Raw genomic sequence first — 23,588 nt, 5'->3', positions numbered from 1 at the left:
CGCATCGCAAGTGTTATCGCAACTTGGGCGCGCTTCAAAACTTTTCAAATGTCGAATAAATAAAATGCAAATCGTTTAAGGTATTCAATTCATATGCATATGCACTTGTTGCATTAATGCTTATTTTTTATTTGTTTTAAACTAGTTTCCAATTACATACATAAACCTTAAAATAATTTTACAAGTAAAAGGTATGTTCGCAATCGCAATAATTAATTCGTAAGCGTAATTAACATTTGCTGTATGCACTATTTGTTTTGTTTTATGTTTTCTTCCTTTCTTTTTTGTTTATATATGAGTGTGTATGTGTTTGTGTGTGTGTGTGTGTGTGAGTGAGTGTGTGTATTCACACAATACATACGAATATGATTGGTTTGAATAATAAATGTAGCATGAAACGAATTATTTATGAAATGCATCATTAAATATAAATAATTAATATACATATTACATACTAAATATAAATGGGGCAAAGTGCTAATGCTGCGTGTGTATGGCGAAAATTAACTTTTGATAGAAATGCGTTCTTCTCATTTTTTCTTTGTTTTTTTTTTTCCTTTCTTTCAGTTCAAATTACACGATTGCTTCATGTGTAATGTGTGTCCAAAGTCAAATAAAACGCATTGGCGAACTTAATAAATACAAAAAAACTGAATCTCTCAACTAAAACTGAATTATTTCATTTGGCAACTCATTTTCATTGAGTTTCGACATTAAACAAGTATTTATGACGGCCAATACGTTTTTGGTGTATATATGTGTGTGTAAGAAATGAAATAAGTAAATTTATGCTTAAATTTGTGAAAAACCATGTCTAATAAATCTAAAACTATGCGAGTCGAAAGAGTTAGCCAAAAGCTTAGAAAAAAACACAAAAGATTTAAAAAAAAAAAGAAAGAAAGAAAGAAATAAAACGATTTACTGTCCGCAAACAGACTTTCAAATGTTTGTCAACTTGGAAATGCATTGAGATAATTTCAAATTTAGAAAACGCACTTATAAAATCAATCATATATATATATATATATATATATATATAATTACACACAAAAATTTAAAAGAAAAAAAATGAAGTATCGGTTTTTTAAACCCAGCGGCAGGTGGTAAAGAACAGATATTAAAATCGAAAAATTTCAAACATAAAATATAATTAATGTTAAACTAACAAACTAAATCAAACAAGTGTGTTGTGTGTGTGTTTGTCCTTCCACTTGCATTTGTTTCATTCCCCTCACTCACTTCTACTAAGGTTTGTTGTTGCTTTGGTGCGTCGTCTTCGCCAGACAATTCTAATTTCACGTCAAGCTCCTCTCTTAAATAATGTTGTTTGTATTCATTCTACATGCTTATATAGGTATGTATGTTTGTATGTATGTGTGTATAGCTTAACTAACTAAAACTCAAAACTGGAGACACTTTCCGTCTGCTCTTTTCAGTGATACCAACTAATTTAACATGTAAAAAATAAAAAAAAATAATTGAAATGAAATGAAGAAATGTACACATATTTATATATGCATGCATATTTGTATGTATGATGTATGATGTATGATGGATGTATGTATACGTATTATACCATATCAAATATGTAGGCTTAACGCACACACACACATACAGGATACACATAATATGCGTGTGCGTGTGTGTGTGTGTGTGTGTTTTTCTGCAGCTGTTGCTGCAACTACAATTTAGTAGCAAGAAAAAAAAATGGAGTTATTTATGCGCTGCACAACACTAACATACACACACAGAACTTTCTTTATACATATGCGTGGGTGTGCGTCTGTGTGTGTGCGCTTGTGTGTGTGTGAGTGATAATGATTGCATGACGATAGTTGTTGTTGTTGTTGTCGTTGTTGCTGTGTGTTTTCTTGATGATGGAATGCGTTGCGTATTTGATGTGTGCGTGTGTGGTTTGGATGTGGTTTAGATGTGGTTTGGATGTGGTTTTCTTTTTGTTTTTGTTTTTGTACATTTGTGGAGCTCAGTTGAAGCCCGTTGCAGCGTCCGCTACTGCAGCAGCCTTAACTGTTGTTGTTGTTGTCTTCGTTGCATCCAAGCCGGACTTTTTGGTATTGATTTTGTTACTGCTGTTGCTGTTGTTAATGTTGGTGCTCCTGTTTGCGCCGTTGCTCTTGTTGCTGCTGCTGCTGCTCCCCGCCGATGGCCCATTGAGGAAATGACTTTTAATATGTGTCTGCAGTAGCTCCTGGGAATCGAAACAAAGTTGACATAGATCACACGTATAGCTGGAATTAGGCTGATCAGCGGCAGCGCCATGTGCCGCTGATGCAACTACTTTTTTATTTTTATTTTTATTATTTTTATTACGCCGCTCACCAGTTGAATGCGATGTTGTTGTTGTGGACTCGCTCTCAGATGATGATGTACCACCATCAACATCATCATCATCATCACCATCACCATCCCCATCACCATCACCATCAGCATCTTGTCGACCCACACGGCCAACACCGTTGCCAATATTGGTGTTGTTGACATCGGCATCGTCGTCCATGTCCTCCTCAACATCATCATCATCATCGTCATCATCATCATCATCATCATCATCATCCTCAACAACACCACCACCGACACCAACCACATCATCATCATCCACACCATCATCCTCTTCAATAATATCATCAATGGTCATCGCTTCACCCACAATATCATCGTCATCAACATCATCATCCATATCATCCACCTCCTCCTCGCCATCATTCACGTGGCGACTACTACTACTACTGTGCATGGCCAGCATTGGCTGTGTCTGCAACTGTTGCTGCAACTGTGGCTGTGTCTTTGATTTTGCCACAGACTGTTTGCCACCGTTGCCATTTAGCTTGGCGCTGTCGGTGCGCGAGTAGTCGAAATTGAGGCGTCTCGGCTGATCATCCTCATCCTCATCCTCATCGATGTCGTCATCGTCTTCGCCATCATCATCATCATCATCATCGTCGTCATCGTCGTCATCGTCATCATCATCTTCCTCATCATCATCGACGTCCAGCTGCTCGACAATGCCATCATCCTCGATCACCTCCTCAATGAGATCATCGTCATTTTCAATAGCGCTGTTGCTGTTGTTGTTGGTGTTTGTATTTTGAGGCTGTTGTTGCAGTATTTGCTGCTGTGCAACAACATTTTCACCATTGTCGTTGTCTTCTTCTTCGTCATCATCATCATCATCGTCGTCATCGACATCGCCCTCCTCATCATCACCATCATCAACACTGCTGCTGCTCTCCTCATCATCATTGCCACTATCGCTCTCATCATCCATATCACTATCATCCTCCTCCTCCTCCTGTTGCTGCTGGTGCTGCTGCTTCGTTAGGTTCTCATCATCCAGCTGCAGGTCATCATCCTCCTGCCGCTGTTGTTTAGCCTTCAGTTCTTTTGCTGCTGTTGTCGTTGACTTCGTCGCCGCCGTTGCTGCTGCTGCTGCTGATTTAGCAGCTACATTTGTTACTGCGTAGGCAATTGTTGGTGTTGTTGCCGCTGTTGTTGTTGTTGCTGCTGCTGCTGCTGCAGTTTTATTGGCTACTGCTGCTGCCGGTGCTGGTGGCTTGGTGGCGACCGGCACAATCACATCCTCCTTGAGATGATTGTTAATGTGATTGATGAGCTTCTCCTTGCGCGACAAATACTCGCCGCACAGATCACAGCCCCATTGGAATGGACAGAATGGACGCACCACTCTCGCATCGGCCAGCTTATGCTCGATCCACTGCTCTTTGGTATCAAATTGTAGATCGCCGCAACGGCGACACGCCAACGGCTCATCCACCTCAATCACGGGCGGCTCTGGCAGGTTGCTGACCTCGTGCTTGTGCAGCTCGTACATGTGGCGTCGCAGGTTGTTGTTGCTAATGAATGTGGAGGCGCAGTATTCGCATTTCAGTTCACGTTTCCGTTTCATTGATTTGCTCGTCCGTTGTTGCTGCTGCTGCTGATGTTGCTGCTGTTGTTGCTGCTGCTGCTGTTGTTGTTTCTGGTGTTGCTGCTGATTGGGCATCAGGCCCACCGCATGCAGTTCGCGTAGATGCAGCATCGATGATGAGCTCAGCGAATTGTTGTTGTTGTTGTTGTTGCTGCTGTTGTTCAGCGTTGTCGCTTCGCCGTCGTTGATTGGGATCTAAATGATGTTTTGGGGGGGGAAGGAAGGGTTTTCGTTATAGAAAGCAGGAGAAAAGGAAAATCAAAAATTAGTAAACCATTCAGGCTATGCAACAAATTCTACAATTTGTTGTAATTCTTTTTTTTTTTTTTCTTTTTTTTTTTGTATATTGTTGTTGTCTTTGTACTATGTATTTTTTTTTGCGACTGGTGCGGAGGCAACAATAGAACAAACGTAATATTCCACGGGTGTGGGAAGCATCATTCATCAGAAATAGAGATTCCACCTCGCTGCACAAGCCCAAAAAGCTCACCTGCTTGCTATCACCTCTGAAATGCCACTTGCGATGCACCTTGAGCGCTATCACCTGCGGGAACGTCTTGGCGCACAAATCGCACGCGTATTCCCCATTCTCATTCTGGTGCTCAACCTGAAATTGTCCGGCATCCGCTGGCCCATCATCGAACATCGCCGCCAACGGATTGTCCACATACAGTTCCTGTTCGTGTTTCTGTATGTGCTTGGTGAATATTTCCTGATCGGTGAAACGGGCACTGCAAATGGTGCATGCAACCTCTGGAAAGCGTATCTTCATTGTGCTCGTATTTATTGTGACTGCTGCTGCTGCTGCTGCAGCTGCTGCTGTTGATGCAATGGCATGGCCAGCATTGCTATCATTGCTGCCGCCACCGCCATCGTCCATTAGCAGCAACTGATCATCATCCTCCTCCTCGTCATCATCATCGCCCGTTTTGTGCTTGAAGATGAGTCGCTGATGATGTTGCAGCTGCAGCTGTTGTTGCTGCTGCTGATGTTGTTGTTGCTGCTGCTGCTGCTGATCCTGCTGATGGGCGCCGGTGGCAGTGATTGGCTTGCGATTGCAGGTGGGCGTATGATTCTCCAGCATCTGGCGATCGAAGAACATCTTGCGGCACAGCGTGCACTCGGCGGGATCCGGCACCTGCGGATGCTTCTTGTAGCGATGCACCTACAAAATGCGAATGCCAATTTATCAATATATATATCATAATAAAAATAAAACCAAATAATTTGTAAGAGAGAAACGCAACTGGAAACGAATACAAAGCAAAAGAATTCTATCCAATTTAAATGAGTTCAAATGAGTACTCTGCTCGAGTCAGCTCGGCTTGCAGATACCCTGTACGCAGACCCTTATTAAATACATAGTAGACTTGGCTGTTATGTATCTATCTATCTCCGAAATAAACTTGGACTGATCAATGCTGATATATATATATATCTATATATATCGAGTTGTTAGTTTTGTTAATTTGAGACTCACCCAGAGGCTCTTGCGGCCGCTGTAGACATTGCCGCAGTCCTTGCACGAGTAATCGTTCGAGTCGAACTCGTCGTGCGAGTTGATGTGGATGGCCAGTTTCTTGTTGGTGTTGAAATTGGATGGACAATATTTGCACTGGTACCAGTAAAGTGGCAGCAAAATGGCCGCACCCGCCGTTCCCGAGGTGGATGATGTGTCTGCGACCAGCTCAGCTGTCGATGAGGTAGTTGCAGTAGCAGATTTCAATGATGATTTGCCAGCAGCACCAGCACCACCAGCTGCAGATGATGTCGAATCACTGGCGTGTGACTTGTGTACGCTGCGCTTGTGCTGCTGCAATTCCAGCTCTGAACTGTAGACCGTGGAGCAGACATCGCACTCGAACTGCTTGATAATCATCTCGTCCTTGATGGCCCGGCCGTGCACCTTGAACAGATGCACCTTGAGCCCCTTCTCGTAGGCAAACTCCGCGTTGCACAGCTTGCACTTGATGAACTGCACATTCTGCACCTGGTGGTCGGTGAGCATGTGGTAGCGATACGATTTCTTCGAACTGAATCTGCGCTGACAGATGCGACAGCGCATTCGACGGAATCGTCGATCGGCCGCCTGATCCAGGCTGCGACGGAATACCGCCTGCTCCTGTGCCGTCTGATGCACCATTGCTGGCGGCAAGTTGCCGGATGATGACCCTGATCCTGATGCTGTTGCTGTTGAGGCGACTGCTCCTGATGATGCTGCTGCCACTGCTGCAACTCCAGCTGCAGTTGTTGTTGACGTCGTTGTCTTTGTTGCAGCTGCAGCAGTCGATGTATTTGTCGTGCACGTCGCCAATGATGTTGCCAATGCCGCCGCCGCCGCCGTCGATGTCACCTCCAGCGGTGGCGTTGCTGTTATTGTCAGCGATTTGGGTGTCATGCGATTGGCAACCGCCAGAGCAGCACTTGTCGTTATCGATGCTGTGTAATGGGAACGCATATGATTCGATAGACCAATATTGTTGCTAAACACCGCATTACAGATGAGGCACTCCTTCTGCTGGTTGGCAATGCTGCTCATGTTGATGCTGCTGCTGTTGTTGCTGCTATCATCGAGTCTCATCTTTTTGGCAATGTTGCCGCCTTCATCGTCATCATCATCTGCAAGTGGAATAGAATAGGAGGAGTTGAAGGTGGGGTGGAGGAGGTGGAGACAAGACAAATGATTAGAGCAAGATGTGGCATATAAACACTAAGATAAAGACACACGCACATATATATATATATAAATATATGTATATATGTATGTATATATATGTATTTGAGAAGCATATATATATGTGGCAACGCTAGAACGCAAGCACAGGACTGCACACACAATTTAGATGGGGGGAATGATGATGGTTGTGGGTGTGGTGGGGTGGGTTGGGGAGGGGGGAGCTGGTGGTTGGCAAAGGCCAAACGAAAAATTACCGAGTGTCCCACCATTTGTTATTGACATCAGATCCTTCATCACATAATCATATCGTCCCGTATAGACATTGGGCGTGCTGCCATCCGCCAATTTAACTGCATCGGCATTCACAATATATTCAAAGCCGCCCGAATGCCGATTCTTGTCAACGCCATGCACATTGATCATGTGCTCCCGCAGATAGGAGATCCGCGGATAGCCCAATCCGCAGCGGACACACTTATATGTCTCTGGCAATTTGTTGGGATGCTTCGATTCCATGTGGCGCAACACATTGTTATAGTTGTTGTACTGCTGGCCACAGATCGGACAGACCTGTGGCATTCGTGAGAAATACTGTGATTTGGGTGCATCTCGACTGCCCGATGTTGTCGATCCGCCACTGGTTGCTGCTGCTCCTCCTCCTCCTCCACCGGTTGGTAGTTTGGGTGTCGAAGTTAGAGGTGTATTATTGTTGTTGTTGTTACTGTTGTTATTATTGTTGTTGTTGTTGTGGTTGTTGCTGTTGCTGCTCCGCGACTCACCATTGGCTGACTGACTGACAACGCCGATGCCAAGGGCGCCCAGCAAACTGCGCTTGCCGGACGCATGATCCAAGCCACTGGTCGTCGCCGTGGACGATGCATTCTCAGTGCTCACCCCACCCAAATGATCCTGATAGACATGGTCGAGGAAACGCTGATGCGTCTCCAGTTTCGCATCGCAGGTCATGCAGCGCAGCCGGACAATGCAATCCATGTTATTGTAGTGTCTTCGACGACCACCGGGATCGGCAAAGTCCATGCCACAGAAGCTGCACTGTATCGAATTGCTATCCTTGCGCTGGACATCCGCATGCTTGTCGTAGACATGGGTGCGGAACTCGTGCTTTGTGCGAAAACCCTTTGGGCACAGCTTGCACTCGTACAGCTTGTTAACCAGCAGCTCCTTTGCACGCAACTTCTCCGGACGATCCGTTGATGTTGTTGCTGTTGTTGTTGCTGTTGTTGTTGCTGCTGTTTCGTTTGCTGTCACCAACTGTTGCTGCTGCTGGTGTACAGAAGTCGTTGCGGCTGCAGTGGAAGTGGATGGCGCGTTGGCATTGGCATGGACAAAGTTTGGCTGTTTGGTGCGCAGTGCGTTGAGCACACGATACAAATTGATGCAGTTGCGCTTCTTCAGATGCGATATGAACAGCGCCTTCGAGTCGTTCATCTTGAGGCAGTTGAAGCAGAGGTTGCGCGGCAGCAACGGATACTTTTTGCGTACGTGCGCCATAAAGTTCTTGTACGTGTTGAAGTACTTGTTGCAACAGCGACACGTCATCGTCTGGTACTGTTCGAGAAACTCGCTGTTATCCTGTATGAAATCGACCTTGTCGCGCGACAACAGCTGCTGATACTGTTCGGGATTGTCGTAGTCGAAGCCACCGTTTTCGCATTTGATGAACGTGTTCATCACCACCTGTCGATACTTTTGCGCCGATATATTGCCACCGGCAGCGGCACGCGTTGCCTCAGCGGTTGCCGCTGCCGCCGCCGCTGCACGCTGTATTTCCAAGGCGGCGGCGAGGGCCGGTGTCGGTTTGGTGATTGGCGTATTATTTGGTGAGTCTGTCGACAATTGAAACAGATTCGGATGCAGATTGCGCTCGTGGCGACGCGCATTCGCCCGCGTCGAGAACTGCAGACTGCACGCCCGGCAGCTGGCCACCTTCGAGTCGCCAGCGGCGGCCACATTTGCAACGGCGCTGGCCGGCAGCGATGCAGCCGCCACAACAGCGGTCACGCCATGCTGAGCCGTATAATCATAGTCGGAGGTCTGTTTTGAGCCAGAAAGAGAGAGATGGAAAATGCAGATTAGAAAATGAATTAGATTTATACAAATAGGTATATATATATATTTATATATATATACTATATAAATAAATATAGTCGATTACATTCGCCTGCTAGAAATTGAGGCCACTTTCCCCGCACATATGTCCTATCTATCTATCTATCTATCGATCGATCTATCTATCTATCGATCTATCTATCTATCTAGTTCCACGTTAATAAACTTATATTGCATTACTCAGTTGGATTTCGGGTGTCTCAAGCATTATGGCGGGGAATCAGGCCCGTAATGGAACCAGTTACGTTTTGTGGCATGGAAAAATTCACATTACGGCAGCACTACAGAAATGTAGCAGGTCATCGAATTTATCAATCGAATTTATTTATTTATTATTTAAGCAAGTAATATCCATGGGAAAGAACAGACTTGGCATAATCACCGGTTAGGTTTGGTCTCTTCGAACTAACAAAACTAGAAGTAGTCAGAGTAAAGGACTCTGCCGAGGGACGATGAAACGCCTCTAAGCACATCAAAGCAGAATGTGACGCAGTAGTGCCCCTAGCGAAACATTGTGAGATTGTGAGAGCTTTTTGTTGCACTAAATATATTCATTACTCATACTGGGTTGTTCATACGCGAAAAACAAACACGAGACTGTAATACACAAAATCAATTTTCATATCGTTTTTGATTAGAATCGATAATTATCGATGGTCTCTGCCTGTTACTACTACTGGACTTCACTACATCAATTCATGCTCGATAAAAAAATCGACAATTCTCCTCAAAATGAGTCTGCTTATGTGGTGTTATTTTTCAATTTACAATTTGTAATCGATTTGTTTTTGGTTTTACTTACATTTAGTGGCACATCGCCTTCATGCTCGGAGCGCTCTAGGAACATTGTGGGATCCATCATATCATCGGATTCATCTATGCACTTCATTTGAAAGTCATCATCCGTATCGTCCATGGGCTCATCCTTGATGGGCACGGCAGGCAGCGGCTGTAAGCGAGACACACGATCGATAAGTTTAAAGTTGAAAAATGTTGTTGGGTTTTATTCGATAGAATTGAATGTAATTGAATATTTAATAAGCATCGCGGCTGATGCGAGCTGGTCGATGTGGAAGGAAAGAGAGGTGTTGGTGGCAGGTAGATTTAGGTGTATATATATTGTACTACATATGTGAGGGGCTAGGCTAGGCTGGGCTAGACTATGTGGACGCTTGCGAATGCACGATACAATTACATTATAGGAACAGCGCCTGAAAAAGCGCAGCTGCTGGGCGGCGCTCTGCAGCGTCACTGGCATGAGCAATGGAGTCGTGACTGCGGTTGCAGTTGCAGTTTCACCACCAATGGCAGCCTCGTTGCTGCTCATTGTTGCAACTGGCGGGGGCAGCGGCATCGGCGGAGCCTGCGGCTGCGGCACTAAAACGCTACTTGTATATCTCTGATTTAGATTTTGACTTGCATTGGGATTTATATTCGGATTCTGGCTGAAATCAAGTGGCAGCGACAGCGGCAATGGCAACGACGCTGCATCAGCAACAGCTGGCGGCGGTGGCGGCAACAGCGCTGGCAGTGCTGGCACCGATATATCCAATGGCACATACAACTTGCTCCTGAATTTGCTCGTTGCCGTTTGTTGCTGTCGTCGCGGTTGACGAACGCGACTCTGTCGCTGCTGCTGTTGATGATACTGATGTTGCGGCTGCTTGCCACGTTGCTGCCGCTGCTGCTGCTGTTGATACTTGCGCTGCTGTTGCTGTTGCTGTGTTGACGAGGTTGCCAATGTCGCTGCTGCTGCTACTGCTGCTGTGGGCACCTGCAATAAAAGGGTTTGCAATGTTTGTTGCGACTCTGCCACCGCCGCCGCCGCCGCCGCAGCTGATGGTTTCGTTGTTGATCTTGCCCCTGTTGCATGCTGTTGCTGAGAATGTTGTTGCGACTGTTGTTGCTGTGCTTGCTGCTGTTGCTTGGGACTCGGACTCACATAGACTGTTAACGATTTGCGTTTCTTCAGCTGAGGTATGCCATCCAAAATGTTGGCAGCGGACGCCTTTTCAGCTGCAGACGTCGCTGAATCCATTTTTAAATCGTGCTGCTGCTGCTGTTGTTGTTGTTGCTCAATGGTGCTGCCATTCTCGGCCCTGTTCAAATCCAAGTATCCGAGTAGCGTCTGCTGCTTGGTTTTGTCCGTCTCCAGCCATTGGCGCTGCTTCGACTGTGAGCTGAGGCAGCGATTCTTGAAGCTCTGCCATGAGTTCAAATAACTGATGCAGGCATGGCAAATATGCAACGACAGACGATCCACCGATGTGATCTATGCGAAATAGAAATCAAAATCAAATTGCCAAATTAGAGATGTTTATGTTTATCATTAACTAAACAAATACGTATATAAATTGTTGCATGTTCAATATGTTAGATGTAATATGTAATATGGAAACTTGTGCATTTTACTCCTCCTCCTCCTCTCCTGCTTTGCATATAGCTGCTCTCCTATTCGATATAATAACACTCAGCTTTAACCTCAGGCTAGGCTAACTGGCATAGCTTTATATACTTGGATATACAATGGTGTATTGACATATGTAGTTGGAGGTGTCGTGTTTTATGCTTTATGTAATTTGACGACAACAAAGGCATGTTATGGGGAATGTGGGGAGGAGAAGGGGGAGGGGGATGGGGATGCGCATTGGTCCTGGTGAAGTTATCCCCGCATATTGAGCCATTTAATCTCACACCATTTGTTGGCCGGAATTTTCTTTATCGATAGCCGACAACACAACAACAACAACACAACAACAACACAACAACAACAAGAACAACAAACATTCCAGGAGCTCGGCTCGTGCTGCTTGAAGTCAGCCTCTATGCTCTCAAATAGATAGAATATTAATGTCAACGACCTGCTTTAATTATATGCAAAACTCGACGGTTCTTGCAGTCGACCACACACATACACACACACACACACACAGAGAGACAATTACCCACCTACATGGAATAGTGCAATTCAAATGCATGTTGCATGTCCTTCTGCCCAACAGCATTTTGTGTGCGCATGTATGGGTATGGATATATATATATATGTATGTATATATGTATATACAATATATATATATATGTGTATATACAATCGCGCACATACATATATAGAGACACATACTTATATGTATACCTGATGATGATGTATTCGCCTATGTGCAGTTGAGTGCCGCATATTAGGCATACATAAACACATCTAATTGTCGTCGTTGCCGTTGTAGTTGTCGTTGCAACAGCAGCAGCAGTCTCCTCTTTGGCTGTGGCTTTGTGTTTGTGCATAATGCGCTTTCAATTGCCTATGGCATGGGACCATTTTGGCTTTTAAGTTGAAAGATTGTGTGGAGACATGCGGCATGAGAATGAAAGCATACAAATCAGCATAAGCAACCCAAATATTGAGTTATTTAGTTACAGCGATAATTGATAAGCAATTGTGGAATTGCGACACTTTTGCAATCGCAACAAGATCGAACGAATGTGAACTACTCCAAGAAGTACATACGAATGTGAAGAACCGAATGCTGAATCAGTGCAGTAATCGACATGAAGTCATTCAATATAAACAAACATATATATATATATATATATATATATATACAAATACCAATGTACAATTGTCGCTTTTAGTTTAGTTTTAATTTCGAAAACAAATCATTTAATTTCAATCGGTAAACAACAATGAACAAAGGTGAACCAGCGTTAGCTTAAGAAATACCTGCTTATTTATGGTGCTTTTGCATGTAAGTGTGTAGACACATTTAATTAATTATGATCATCGCCTATCGTTTCGCAAAGATATCGATAACACGTGGCCATTACCGATGTCTCAGACATCGATACACATCACGTCAACCGAAACAAACAAAAACTGAAAAACAAAAACACAAATTGGCATTCGTTGAGCCGGCAACAAATGCATTTGACAGCTGGCAACAATCAAAGGTGCCAAGTATATAGCAATGTAAATAATGGTTATATAAACACGTACACGCACACACACACGCACACACACATACTATTTTTTGCTTATTCAAGTATTTACTTATTTTTACAACTTTAATGCGTACGCTTTTGTATTATTTATTAATTACCAAACCCCCTAACCACCAACCCAACCCCCTTCGCAACCAAGCATAGCAATTTATATACATACATACGCATCCATGTTCGCCTTATATACAAATGTCCTTTATGTACAACACACACACACACACACAACACATTTGCCAATTACCATCCTATAGATTTTCCCTTCCACTTGGCTTTGAAGGGTTTTCGATAATACGTTGTTCATTCACCTTGGATAGCTCCCCCACCCACCAGTCCATCACCCTATTTCTCTCTCTCTCTCTCTCACTCTCCCTCTCCCTCTCTATCGCTCCTATCCATCGAGCCGCACAACACATCCTCCCATCCTGCATTTGGGCAAATCTCTTTCTCAAGTGGTTGCACCGAAGATGGCGGCATAATCACAATTGGATATAGATACAATACACACACGCACATACTTGTTGTGGTCTTAAGTGGGATGGATGAGGGGATGGGGACGGGGGGTTGTTGACTTTAATGGGCATTGTTGTTGTTGTTATTGTTGCTGATGTGTTCAGGTTAAATGTGCAGCAATTGTACTTGGAATGCGACGAAAATGCCGATGCTTCTGCTTAAGTTAACCGCAAACTATGCTAAAAGGAAATTGCGGACTAATTTGGTTAATGCCAACACACACACACACACACACACACACACAAACACATAGACATTGTGATATTATTGCAAGTAAATTGCAATTGTGAACAGTTATTAAGCAAATGCCACATTTGAAAAGAAATTTAACGCTTTACAACCGATACAAATACAATTATTGCAGCTCTCTTTAATATATAAATATATGGATATATATATATACATATATTGAATATAGTTTCCTCATTGTCAAATATATGAAAATGAATTGGGGAAAATTGGGATTGGGGGTCAAGGTTGTAAGCCCAAAAGTTCAAATTTCGTCCTTTTAAACACTTTTTGCATTTATCTTCGATAAGATAAAGATACAGAAAATACAAAAACAGGCTGGGGTTTTAGAAAGTTAAAAGGAAATCTTTCATCCATCAATACAACAACTACAACAACATGCAGTGGCAGCTGCCACAGTTGCCAACAGCAGCTGCTGCTGGCCACCAGGTGCAACAATCATCATCATCATCATCAGGGCACAAGGCAGAGATCTGAGAGATGCTGGCCAGAATTACGAGTGTCTCTCTCGCTCTCCCCACTCTCCACACTCAGGCAGGCAGTCAGGCAAACAGACAGGCAGGCACAGCTCAGCTCAGCTTGTCCAGTCCAGCAACGCCGCATGAGATCTCGGAGCCTGAACAAGTTTCGGGTTCTTGTTCCTCATATCTTTATCTTCATTGCCGTATTTACTTTTGTGTCCTTATTCGTTGTGTGTGCGATTGTGTGTGTGATTCTCTCTCTGTGTGTGTGTGTGTGTCCTGTCCAACAAAAGTAACCCTAAGCATTAGCAAGTAATGGCGATCTTCATCCGTTGTTGCTATTGTTGTTGTTCCCATATTGAATTACACACGGCAAGCAGAACGATAACAACAACAACAACGATAATAATAACAACAACAACAGCAGTCAAGTGCATTTGCACTCGATAAATCGTTTAGTTATCGATTCGAAACGGTAAACTTCAATATGCAATGTAAAAGGGCAAAAATGTCGATGTGTGTGTGTGTGCTCTCTCCCATTGGAGTTTTTATCAGTGCCATCTCTCTCTCTCTCTCTCCAGCGAGCGCTTTTTTCTGATCAGAGAAAGTTTTTTTTTCTTTGCTGCTGCTGCTGATGATGATGTGTAACCGAAATTCGATGCGGAAAGCAGGCGGGCGCAACAACTGCAACTTCACCAGGTTAATCTGCTTGAATACAACAACACCAACAGACCAAAAAAAAAAAACCACTCGGCATGTATGTGAATAGGTGTGTGTGTGTTTTTGTATCTGCCCTGCCCTGTTCCCCTTCCTTAGGCCTGCTGCTACTGCTACTGCTGTTCTACTCTGAGTAAGTGCGTGCATATGTGTGTGTGTGTGTACATGTGGTCCGCCTCCAGATAACAAGCGAACCGCACAACGATGACGCCAACCAAATGGTCGGTCGCAATGTGTGTGTGTCATGTGTGTGTATTGGTTGAGCTGCTGCTGGTTGCTGGCTGCTAGTTGCTAGTTGCTGGTGTATTCACCATGAAATCGAGCCAAAGCGAAACCAAAGAGCAGCCCAGCAAGCACACCAGGCACCAACCAAAGTACACGCAGCAACAACGTGCCGACGACAACGAAGACGACGACGACGACAACGACGACGCCGACGTAGATGATGATGTCGTTGCCGGGGGCGCAGGCCAAAGAGTCGTCGTCGCCGTCGTCATTCGTAGCAGCAGCAGCGGCCGGCAACCATTTTGTGTCGAACGAAAAGTGGATGACGACGAGGGCGACTCTGGGCTTGACTGCCTGCCTGGCTGTGGCTCAGCTGTGCCCTGCAAAAGAATCAATAACCGAGCCGAGAGCACCAGGCAACAGCAGCAGCAGCAGCAGCAGGCAGGCAGGCAGACAGGCAAGCAACAAAGCAGCGAAGCTAGCGAAGCCAACAAATCCAAAGGCAGTTTCACATTTTGCTGTTATTTCACATTCCTTCTTCTCTTCATTCTTTTGCTTCTCTCTGTGTGTGTGTGTTTTTTCTTTCTACATTTTGCGTTTTACTTATTCCCTTTTGTGCGGCGGCGGCGGCTGCTGCTGCTACTACGACTACTTTGCCCCAGAGGTGCCTTGGCTGCACCGGATATCAATGGCCCAGGCGAGGAGTCGAATCACAAAATTGGAAGCCAGTGAAGGACACGACAAGAGCGCGCGCGCAATCACCAAAGAGAGCGAGACAGAGTGAACGAGAGATTCAGAGGTGGAGAGCCAGAGAGAGAAGCATCATCAAGGAATCAAGACCAGTGGCGGGGGGAGGGTGATGAACGGGAACGGAAATAGACTGGTCTGAACTGAACTGGACGGCTGCTGCTCGGTTCGATTCAGGCTTGGATTCTTTCGCTGATTCTGTTGATATAAATCGAGAATTGGACATGGGCCATGGGCAACGGATTGAGTTTTGGGTTGTGCAGCAACTTGGCAACCATCAACTGTAAGAGACTCGACTCGACTCGCGGGGGCATCGGGCACCGCCGGGCACCATTTGCTGTGAATTCCATAGTAGCGAGGCGAGCACAAAAATTATACGTAATTGCTCTGGCGCTGGGCAGGCACAGCAGAAGCAGAAGAAGCAGACACAACCGATATGAAACGAACCAAGCGCGACCCAAGCTCCACACACACACACACATATATATATATATACATATGTATGTATGTATACAAACACACATATAAAGGCATAATACATGTACACACGCACACGCACACAGACGCACACATCTCTTCCTCTTGCTCTGCCCTCGCTTGTTCGCTCTCAATTCTCATAGAGACGTTGACGGCCTCGAAAATTGTGTTATATGTTGTGTGCTGTGTGTTGCCCGTTGAACGGCGTTCGTTCGGTTCGACGGCGGCGGGCGCCGCTGCCGCTCATTGCTCTCTACGTTTTGTGCTGATTTTTCGTGTCGTGCTTAGTGATGGGCTCACGCAGTGCTTCTTTCTGGCTGCGAAAATCAATTCTTATTTATGTACATATATATATATATATATATATATATATATACATATAAGAGTAAATAAATAATTGCATATACGAGTATGTATGTATATATATATATATATATATATATATGTAATTACTTATTGCACGCTGTTATAATTTAAGTTACTTTATATTCAGCTACTCAATTATTCGGTGCCAATTAATGTTACATGCCCACTTTCGATAAATTTACAAGCTCATCTCTAAACGAATTGGGAAAAGCGGGCGGCGGCAAGTTTAAAAAACAACAACAAAAATCAGTAGAATGGAAAGAAGAAGCAGCAATAAACGAAATTTTGTAAATAATAAACAAAAAGAGGCATCAACATAGTTTGTTGTTATTATTTAAAAAAAAAAAAGGGGAAAGAATAAGAAAAGAAAGACATTGTTGCCGGGCCAATTCTAACCTCAATCCGCTGCACGGGAATAGGAATAGGAATGGGCAACGGCAAGCAGCGAACGATTCCCAGAGCAGCCAGCAAGCAGCAGCAGCTGCCAACGTAGCACATACGAAATGCCGATGACGACAACCACGACAACGACGACGACGACGTCAAGTCAACGTCGGCAATCGAGCAGCAGCGGCAGCAGCAGCAGCGAACGACAAACCAGCCAAGCAAGCAAAGCAAGCAGCGAGCCACAGGCAACGTCAACCAGCCAGCGACAACCACAACGACAACGACAAAGTTACACCAATACCAATACCAATAAATGGCGATGGCGATGGCCGTCGTCGTCGTCGTCGTTGGGCATCGTGACTTGGCACTTGAAAGCAATGAAAGAGCCAGAGCCAGAGCAGAGCCGGAGCATACACAACATTCATATAGGGGCATGGATAAAACGAGTGCTCGATTCCGTTGTTTCCCCAATGATGATGATGTTGCTCACGGGCAACTGCCACTGACTGGCCTGGCTGCCTGACTGGGAATGGGGGAGGGGGAATGCTGCAGCGGGCAATGAGCAGCAGTCGTTGCCGACAACGACGACGCCGTCATCGTCATCGTCGCCATCGCTTGCACAATCAAATGGGGCCAGCCAGCAGCAGAGCAGAGCAGCTCGCGTCTGATGAGGCATATTTTACTTTTGGTTTCGTATTTAACCTCACTTTCTTGTTTTATTTTATTTTTTTTTATGTTTCGAGTTATTAAGTTGATTGGAAATTGTGTTATCGATTACACGATTAGCGCACAACTATTATTACTGCTGTTGCTGCTGATGGTGGTGGTGGTGGTGCTGACGCTGGGATGGATGACTCGACCCGACCCATCATCCACTCCAGCGCCGCCAGCACGGGTGTGGCAGCCGGCCTACTCCGGCGGGGCATGGGAGTTAGCTAGTGTAGTGTGTATAACTGTTTCGTTTTGGAGGAGGAGGCAACAGCAGTAGCAGCAGGTAGAAATCGAATCTCGATATCGAAAATGACTAGTGGATGAGAATGTATTACGTATGTGTATATATGCATGTGTATCTCTCTCTATGTGTGAGTGTGTCTGTGTGTGTGTATGTGTGTGTCTGGCAACTCTTTAGAGCGTCGTCTGTTTGAAGAACTCACCTTGATATTTACGCAGTTGTGTATTTTAGTGGCTAGCGGCTCCTTATCGGCCGCATAACTGTTAATGATCGAAATGCATTCGCTGGCGGGCGCAAGGCACAGGCGACAGCAGCTTTGTCGCTCTCGTTGATTTTGTTCTTCCATCGCTGTATCGCCAGCAGCTCCTGTTCCTGTTCCTTGTGCTGCTGCAGTTGTTGTTGCTGCTGCTGTTGTTGTTGTTGTGGCAGCGTCGCACATTTTTGGGCACAAAAGTTTTAACTAAACGAATGAATATTTTGCTGCTGCTGTTCTTGCTGGCTTTTGTGTATTTTTGCACGTTTTCACTTTTATTTTGAATGGGGGCGCAGCGTCGCTGCCGATTCCTCTCACTTTTTTTTTCTTTTTTCTTGCAAATGGTTTTTTATTTCTTTTTTGTCGCCTCGACTGCGCGATTGCGGACACTTTTTCGCGTCGGGTCGTCACATTTCACTGGGACATTTTGTGGGTATATCGGTATCGGTTAGTCGGTAGACGACTCCGTCTCGTGGTCGTGGTTTGTCCGTTGTTTGCGTTTGGTTAGTGGGCAAAACAAAATTACACAGCAAAAAAAAGTAAAAAAGAAGAAATTAACGCAACGCAAGACGAGATGAACTGCTTCCAACGTACAACTCGACAAATAAAACACACGTCCGAACCCTGCGGCGAAACAACAACAAATGAAAACTCCTCAATGAACAATCGATGATACAAATGATACAATCGATAAATAACAGAGTATGTTAACTAACAGCGATATAATTTTCGATTGTCTGTATCGATTGTGCAGCTGTCAAGTCCATGGCTGCTGATGCCATCTATCGGCTGTGGTCAGCTGTTTGCTATCGCAATTGTCAATTCTGCGTTCAACATGATTTGCTTGTGTGCGTGCTGATTTTTGTTTTGTTTGAATCTACTGCACATTCTCACGTTTCTTTATTATTTTCGATTTGGTTTTAATTTAGGTTGACAGATTATATACTAAACCAGGTAAAAATAATAAATCAATGTTATTGTCGCAATATATGTTTGCAGCACATACAGCATATACATATTATTCGCATAGCTAACATTGTAAATCAGTGTAATCAATGTAAACGATTCAGGCAACATTTTTAACATATTACACGCAATTCTCCCTTCCCCATCCCCTCCCCAACACCAATGCAATGGTTTCGGACTTATATGTTTCCCTTCACTTCAATATTTATGTTATGTATGTATATATTTATGTACATATATTTAGCAGCATATATAACGCTATGTAATAAATAATTCAAGTACTTACAGTAATCACTGGCAACAAGAACGTTTTGTGTCTGACTTTTTTTCTTTCTTTTTTTTACATATTTGTTATGGAAAATGTAAAAGTCGCATCAAAAATAAATTTATAAATTCTAAAGCATTAAAAAAAGTCGTCAGAAAGTTCGATCAATTTTACATCACATTTTGAAATATTCGCAATTTTCTGAAATTTATATTCTACTTGATTTTTGCGAACAAGAAATTTGTGTCTTATCTAATTAGTAATACTTTTACTTTAAACGTTCAAGTTTTATAAAAGTATTGGTAAATTGAGAATATTGTTAAAATAGGCAAAACAATATTTGTAATATGAATGAATGGTTCATAATAATTCAAACCTTTTCTAAACCATAAGCTATATATAGTTCTATATTATCTATACACATTGGAGGTATTCCTGCAAATCATTCGCGACTTTTTAAATAGTTTGACTTAATTTAGTCTCACCATTTTGGGAATTGATGTTGTTTTTATAATTTAGATGATTGTCAATTCAAGACAAAGTCAAAGAACAATCATAATATGCCCATAAATCTTGTTTCAAATTAATTAAAAATCCATTTAAATTGAAAGCCAGCACGCAACCAACAAAAACATGATAAGCCAGACAAGCCATAGAATCTGGTCTCTGGAACTGTCTCTCCTCCTCCTCTTCCCCCTTCCCCCATCATTATCAGTTGGGTGAAGAGTGCAAAGGGCGTTCGCATAAATAATCCCCCGTTGTCTGACCGATCGAGCGACCGGCTCAGCATCCTTTTTATTCAGCATACACTGGCAATGGTGGCAACAGTGGGCTGCAATCAATTTGCTCAAGCCAAGATAGATGCACGAGTGCAATTTATCTCTTACTCAGTGAGCGACCGGAAGGTCGCTATAAATATATATATGAAATGAATAAAATTTTATGTTTTAATAAGTGCTGGGCTTATCAGACCCACCCACACAGCAAACAAACAAAAGAACAAACAAATTATTTCGTTGCAAAATATATAATAATATAAAACTAATAGCTGCAATTTGAAGTCTGAATATTTTCTATCGAAAATCGAATGGAATTTTCATTTCGAGATTTTTACACAGTGACTGGATCTACCTGCAGAGACCATATATATATACAACATATATATATATATGTATAGGGTATATTATATAGCTTCCATGCTGATCTATCGATCGGTATTTGTTGTATCTTTTTTAATTTATATTTACATCTGTAAGAGAGAGGCAAACGAGCCCATCTAGTTGTAATTGATTCTCATTCTCTATTCTCCATTTGGTGAATAACTGTAGCTATGCAAATATTGATTACAATAATATTGCCGAGCCCGGGAACAGAGCAATCTTTAGCGTTATGCATATATGTATGCATATGTGTATATACAGTAATGCATGTATATGTATATGTCTTATCTGGCCTTGGCTTCACGCTCGACGCTTATCACTTAAGGCCCACGCAGAGATCGGCTATAAAAGGAATTCTTACTGACCGCATAAAGCTCAGATCGCGCATATAGCTCACACGCGTAGTGTCCAATTGATCAGTCTTTTGCTGCTCTTCAAATCCAAAACTAATCGAACTAACCCCAAAAAGGTATGTACGACAAGTCCAATATTATTTACACCCACAATTGAATGGAATCTGTTGCCAACTTGTAAAACGTATAGCAAGAGACATCTCTGATTTTTCCAGTGTTGAGCGTGAAAGGTGTTTTTTTTATTTTATTTTTTTGTGCTAACCTTTTTATTTTTATACTTTTTCTCCTTCTTTAATGGTGACGGTATTTTTTTAAAATTTGTGTAAACTTATCTCAGTCAAACTAACTAATACAGAAACGATCAGTTGACAACTAATTTGGAAAGATAACTAAGTTCATTGAATGAGATTATTTGGGCTTTAAATAGCCCTAAGCGATTTTGATAAAGATCGGTGTACGCTTCAATACAGAAATCCTAAATGAATATTCTCAACTGTTTTTATTGTGTTAAATTATACATGCTGCTGAATATAATAAAATAACTTCAACTTATTGCTTAGATGCAATAAAAATGTAAGAAAATAAAGAATAAAGAAAGCGTACTTCTAAATGACCAACCACAAGTGGATAATAAAACTCTCATTAAGAATCGCTCACTGTTCGCCGAGTCTTGCACCACTGTGCGTACCTGTATGATCCTTGAGTCGCCATCTTTGATCAGTTTTTAATTGGATTCGAAACCGTTAAATTGTTGTACATACAACTCTGTGTCCGTGTATGTGTATGCGTGTGTGTGTGTATACATGTACATGTAAAAGCTATGTTGTGTTTACCGTTAACGAGTAGCGCTTTCAATTAGACAAGTTCAATAACAACAGCAGCAACAACAAAACATTGCACAGCACTTAAATGCACAAAGCTAAACCAAAAAAAAAAAAAAAAATAGAAAAAAACGCTATGTAGCCCAGCTGGCTAGCGAAGTAGAAAATCTGGGTCTGAGCAAGTGAAGGGCATGACGTCATAGAAGCAGCAGCAACTGCAGTCGGGATTTGTAAAGAAAGAAACAACAAAAAAAAAGTTTCCGACTAATAATAAAAAACACTTCGAGGCGTCGTCGGCGCTTCAGTGCACAGTTATATCTCGAGCGGGTCTGTTGAACTCCCCAGAAGCAAAAACAGATTCAGAAAAAGAAATCGGAAGAGATGCTGCCAAAATTAGCATCATCGTTAGTCACATTGATCATTTTGCTTGCGCTAAGCAATCCGACGGTATTTTGTTAATTGTTAATTATTATTGGCCAAATCGACGACTCAATCTTATTTTGAGTTTTCATCAATTATTTGCAGATGTCATACACGGTGGAGCCATTACCCGATTCGTATGCTGGCCTGGGCGAAGGACCGCATTGGGATGTGGCCAGGCAGAGCCTGTATATGGTTGATCTGGAGGCTGGCTCCCTGATGCGTTACGATTACAAGCAGAACAAAATGTACAAGACAAGGATTGAGGGTGAAACTCTGGCTGGATTTGTGCTGCCCATCGCTGGCAGCACGGATGAGTTTGCCGTCGGCTGTGGCAGACGTGTCGTCATTGTCAACTGGGACGGTGTGTCGCCGGTGGCCAAGGTGGTGCGCACTCTGTTCGCGGTGCAGCCCGAATATGAGGAGAATCGTTTCAATGATGCCAAGGCCGATCCACAGGGTCGCCTCTTTGCCGGCACCATGCGTTACATTGGCGATGAGTTTGTGCATCGCCATGGCGAGCTCTACAAGTGGGAGGCCGGCGGTAATGTGTCGCTGGTGAAGAGCGATGTGGGCATTTCCAATGGTCTCGCCTGGGATGAGAAGGCCAAGAAGTTCTACTATATCGATACCACCGATTATGAGGTTAAGTCATATGACTATAATTTTGAGACGGGCGTCGCCAGCAATCCGAAGGTTATCTATAATTTGCGCAAGACCAGTCCCAAGGATCATCTACTGCCCGATGGCATGACCATTGACACCGAGGGCAATCTGTATGTGGCCACATTCAATGGCGCCACCATCTACAAAGTTAACCCAAGGTATCCCAACAGCACACAAAAATATAAATATATATAAATAATCAAATGCTAATCCGATTACTCCGATTTCCTCATTGCAGCACTGGTCAAGTACTGCTGGAGATTAAGCTGCCTACCAAGCAGATCACTTCGGCTGCCTTTGGTGGACCCAATCTGGATATACTGTATGTGACAACAGCGGCCAAATTTGAACAGCCCACTCCAGCTGGTACCACCTACAAGGTGACCGGTCTCAATGCCCGTGGCTATCCCGGCGTCAGTCTCAAGATCTAAAAACACACATAATTCACATAATTATGCATTTTTTTTTTGTTTTTACCCACACAATTATTACTAATCTATATGTATATGTATGTATGTTGCTATTGATTTATAAAATACATATACTTTATAATTGATAATGATTCAAGTGTTTCAGCATTTTGTTTGTAATGATTTGATCAGCAATTGTCTGGTGACCTCAAATCAGAAAACAAATACAGACCATATTTCATAACTACATCTCGCTATAAAATACAATTTATAAGACAATTGTTATTAATATATATACATCTTTTGATATAGCCACTTTCCAGGACAAACTTGTTAAGAATCAATTAGTTCCACTGATTAATTCGATACATTTATTGAAAATGCTTTAAATTTGAGCTTGAAATCAGAACACTGAATTCTAAAACTAATTTCGTTTA

The 23,588-nt window shown here is 43.2% G+C and overlaps 2 protein-coding genes across 4 annotated transcripts; one reads left to right on the top strand and one right to left on the bottom strand.

The window, feature by feature from the left end:
- Positions 1-558: 558 nt before the first annotated feature.
- On the bottom strand, positions 559-18,687 carry LOC6566070 (zinc finger protein hangover). Of its 2 annotated transcripts, none has more exons than XM_043216173.1 (9): positions 18,040-18,687; positions 10,696-11,025; positions 9,556-9,702; positions 6,878-8,678; positions 6,310-6,565; positions 5,427-6,171; positions 4,437-5,111; positions 2,938-4,141; positions 559-2,631 (listed from the first exon to the last, which is right to left on the bottom strand). In XM_043216173.1, exons 1-9 carry the CDS (start codon positions 18,274-18,276, stop codon positions 1,985-1,987), a joined length of 6,042 nt encoding a protein of 2,013 aa, XP_043072108.1. In that variant the 5' UTR covers positions 18,277-18,687; the 3' UTR covers positions 559-1,984. The 2 variants fall into 2 exon arrangements, with proteins under 2 accessions (XP_043072108.1, XP_043072109.1); XM_043216174.1 differs by having other exon boundaries at positions 6,890-8,678.
- A 2,169-nt stretch (positions 18,688-20,856) lies between these two features.
- LOC6566069 (regucalcin) lies at positions 20,857-23,468 on the top strand. 2 transcript variants are annotated; one of them, XM_032738652.1, is made up of 3 exons: positions 20,857-20,950; positions 22,181-22,899; positions 22,980-23,468. In XM_032738652.1, exons 2-3 carry the CDS (start codon positions 22,181-22,183, stop codon positions 23,170-23,172), a joined length of 912 nt encoding a protein of 303 aa, XP_032594543.1. In that variant the 5' UTR covers positions 20,857-20,950; the 3' UTR covers positions 23,173-23,468. The 2 variants fall into 2 exon arrangements, with proteins under 2 accessions (XP_032594543.1, XP_032594542.1); XM_032738651.1 differs by lacking the exon at positions 20,857-20,950 and adding an exon at positions 21,964-22,102 and having other exon boundaries at positions 22,980-23,300.
- The last annotated feature ends 120 nt before the right edge of the window (positions 23,469-23,588 follow it).

The sequence above is a fragment of the Drosophila grimshawi genome, unplaced genomic scaffold, assembly GCF_018153295.1.
Source record: "Drosophila grimshawi isolate 15287-2541.00 unplaced genomic scaffold, ASM1815329v1 contig_848, whole genome shotgun sequence".
Classification (NCBI taxonomy): domain Eukaryota; kingdom Metazoa; phylum Arthropoda; class Insecta; order Diptera; family Drosophilidae; genus Drosophila; species Drosophila grimshawi.
The sequence above is the reverse complement of the archived record's forward strand: the minus strand, read 5'-3'. Positions and strand labels throughout refer to the sequence as shown.